This window comes from Callospermophilus lateralis, chromosome 18, assembly GCF_048772815.1.
Source record: "Callospermophilus lateralis isolate mCalLat2 chromosome 18, mCalLat2.hap1, whole genome shotgun sequence".
Taxonomy (NCBI): domain Eukaryota; kingdom Metazoa; phylum Chordata; class Mammalia; order Rodentia; family Sciuridae; genus Callospermophilus; species Callospermophilus lateralis.
In genome coordinates, this window is record NC_135322.1 from 5,251,707 (window position 1) to 5,253,874 (window position 2,168).

The 2,168-nt window shown below is 56.0% G+C and overlaps 1 protein-coding gene across 1 annotated transcript; it reads left to right on the forward strand.

Annotated features, from left to right (window-relative positions):
• Positions 1 to 330: 330 nt before the first annotated feature.
• Positions 331 to 1,389, forward strand: LOC143383742 (fMet-Leu-Phe receptor-like). The gene has a single exon (XM_076838640.1). The coding sequence runs from the start codon at positions 331 to 333 to the stop codon at positions 1,387 to 1,389; it is 1,059 nt and encodes a 352-aa protein (XP_076694755.1).
• The last annotated feature ends 779 nt before the right edge of the window (positions 1,390 to 2,168 follow it).

Consider the following 2,168-nt stretch of genomic DNA (forward strand, 5'->3'; position numbering starts at 1 on the left):
GACCCCCGGGTTGTCCCCCTCTTCGGGCTCTTGTGAAGGGTCTGTTGTGGGCGTTTGTGTTCAGTCTGCCTGGCGAGAGCCTTGCCTGTGAGCTTCCAGGGGAACACAGGACGCCCTCTTGCCCAGCAGGTCTGTTAAGAGGTTGCCCATTTTTAGAAGCGGGTAGATCCAAGGGACAGTGGTGACTTTGTTCTAGCTGATATGGGAACCCTAGAGGACAGCGAGGGAGTGAGTGGACGGTAGTGGGTGCAGAGATAAGGGGCTGGAGAACCTGTGTGGGGTCCATAACTAAAGCCTGTTCACTGCTGAACTACTTCAGGTGTGGACAGGATGCAGGCCAACTCCTCTCTTCCCGCGAATGCATCTGCAGGGATGCAGGGCGCATCCGAGGGCTACGTCGTCCTGAATGTCATCTCTTATCTGGTACTCGGGGTCACCTTTGTCCTCGGTGTGCTCGGCAACGGGCTGGTCATCTGGGTGGCTGGCTTCCGAATGACCCGCACGGTCACCACCATCAGCTACCTGAACCTGGCCCTGGCCGACTTCTGTTTCACTTCCACTCTGCCCTTCCTCATAGTCTCCAAGGCCATGGGGGGACAATGGCCCTTTGGCTGGTTCCTCTGCAAGCTAATTTTTACTATCGTGGACATAAACCTGTTCGGGAGCGTCTTCCTGATCGCCCTCATCGCTCTGGACCGCTGCATCTGTGTCCTGCACCCGGTCTGGGCCCAGAACCACCGCACCGTGAGTCTGGCCAAGAGGGTGATCCTGGGGCCCTGGCTCTGTGCCCTGCTCCTCACCTTGCCAGTCATCATCCGCGTGACGACAGTGACGGATGTGCGTGGGACTGGGAAAACAGCCTGCACTTTTGACTTCTCTCCCTGGACCAAAGACCCTGCAGAGAAGATGAGAGTGTTCATCACCATGCTGACGGTCCGCGGGATCATCCGGTTCATCATCGGCTTCAGCATGCCCATGTCCATCGTTGGCATCTGCTACGGCCTCATCGCCAAGAAAATGCACAGACAAGGCCTGATCAGATCCAGCCGTCCTTTACGGGTCCTGTCTTTTGTCGTAGCTGCTTTTCTTCTCTGCTGGTGCCCGTATCAGGTTGTGGCCCTCATAGCCACCATCAGAATCCGTGACCTCTTGAGAGGTATGGGCAGTGATCTGAGGTTAGCCATCGACGTGACCAGCTCGCTGGCCTTCCTCAACAGCTGCCTCAACCCCATGCTCTACGTCTTCATGGGCCAGGACTTCCGGGACAGGCTGATCCACTCCCTGCCGGCCAGTCTGGAGAGGGCCCTGACCGAGGACTCGGCCCAGCCCAGTGACACAGCCACCAACTCTTCCTCTCTCCCTGCAGAGGTTGAGTTACAGGCAAAGTGAGGGGGGGTGGTTTGGGGTCACCTGGGAGCTCCGGTCCCAGCTTCCTCTCTCCTCAAGTGACACTGTCCGCCAGCTGTGGGCTGCCCATCTCATGCCCCTTGATTGGGGAGAGGGAAAAGATGTGAGGTTACTACTGATGTCTTTTTTCTTTTTTGCCTGCTTGGTCAGAGGTGAGAAGAGAAATCGTGCATCCTCATTAACCCCAAAGGGTCCCAGTTGATACCTATCACCCTAACATCATTAATAGTGTCCACTTCATTCCTCAAAAGTGTCCTGCTGTGGACAATCGACTGTAGGGTCACCTTAGGAAACGAAGGAGGAGGGAGAGGTAGGGCTTAAATCAGACAAAAAATTTACAAGGTGTTTTGTAAGAGGCCTCAGGCCAAAGAGTAAATACACTGTGGAGCTGTGGAGATGTCAGCTGAAGCCCTTGAAGTTCGGGTAAGATTGCCTAATTCCTCCTGTGGTAGAGGCTGGGGAAACCCATCGTCCTCCCCACAGGGCGGGCCTCGGGGCGCCAACTCTGGCTTCAGTGAAGGATGAGCCCCGTTCTCAGAGTATCCGGTGCCTGTTACCCTTGCTCTGAGCTTGGCTCACCCAGAGTGGAACCCAGGAAGTTCCCTAAATTCCTTGAAAAGCTGCTTTCATGAGATCCTCCAATGGGGAACACGCTTTCGAGAAGTGTGGTAACGTGGGATCTGGGCCGGTCAGCCGCAGAGCAAGGTGAGAGTGTCCAGCTGAACTTCAGACACCCTCGGAGCCCATCCTCCCTCCCCGCT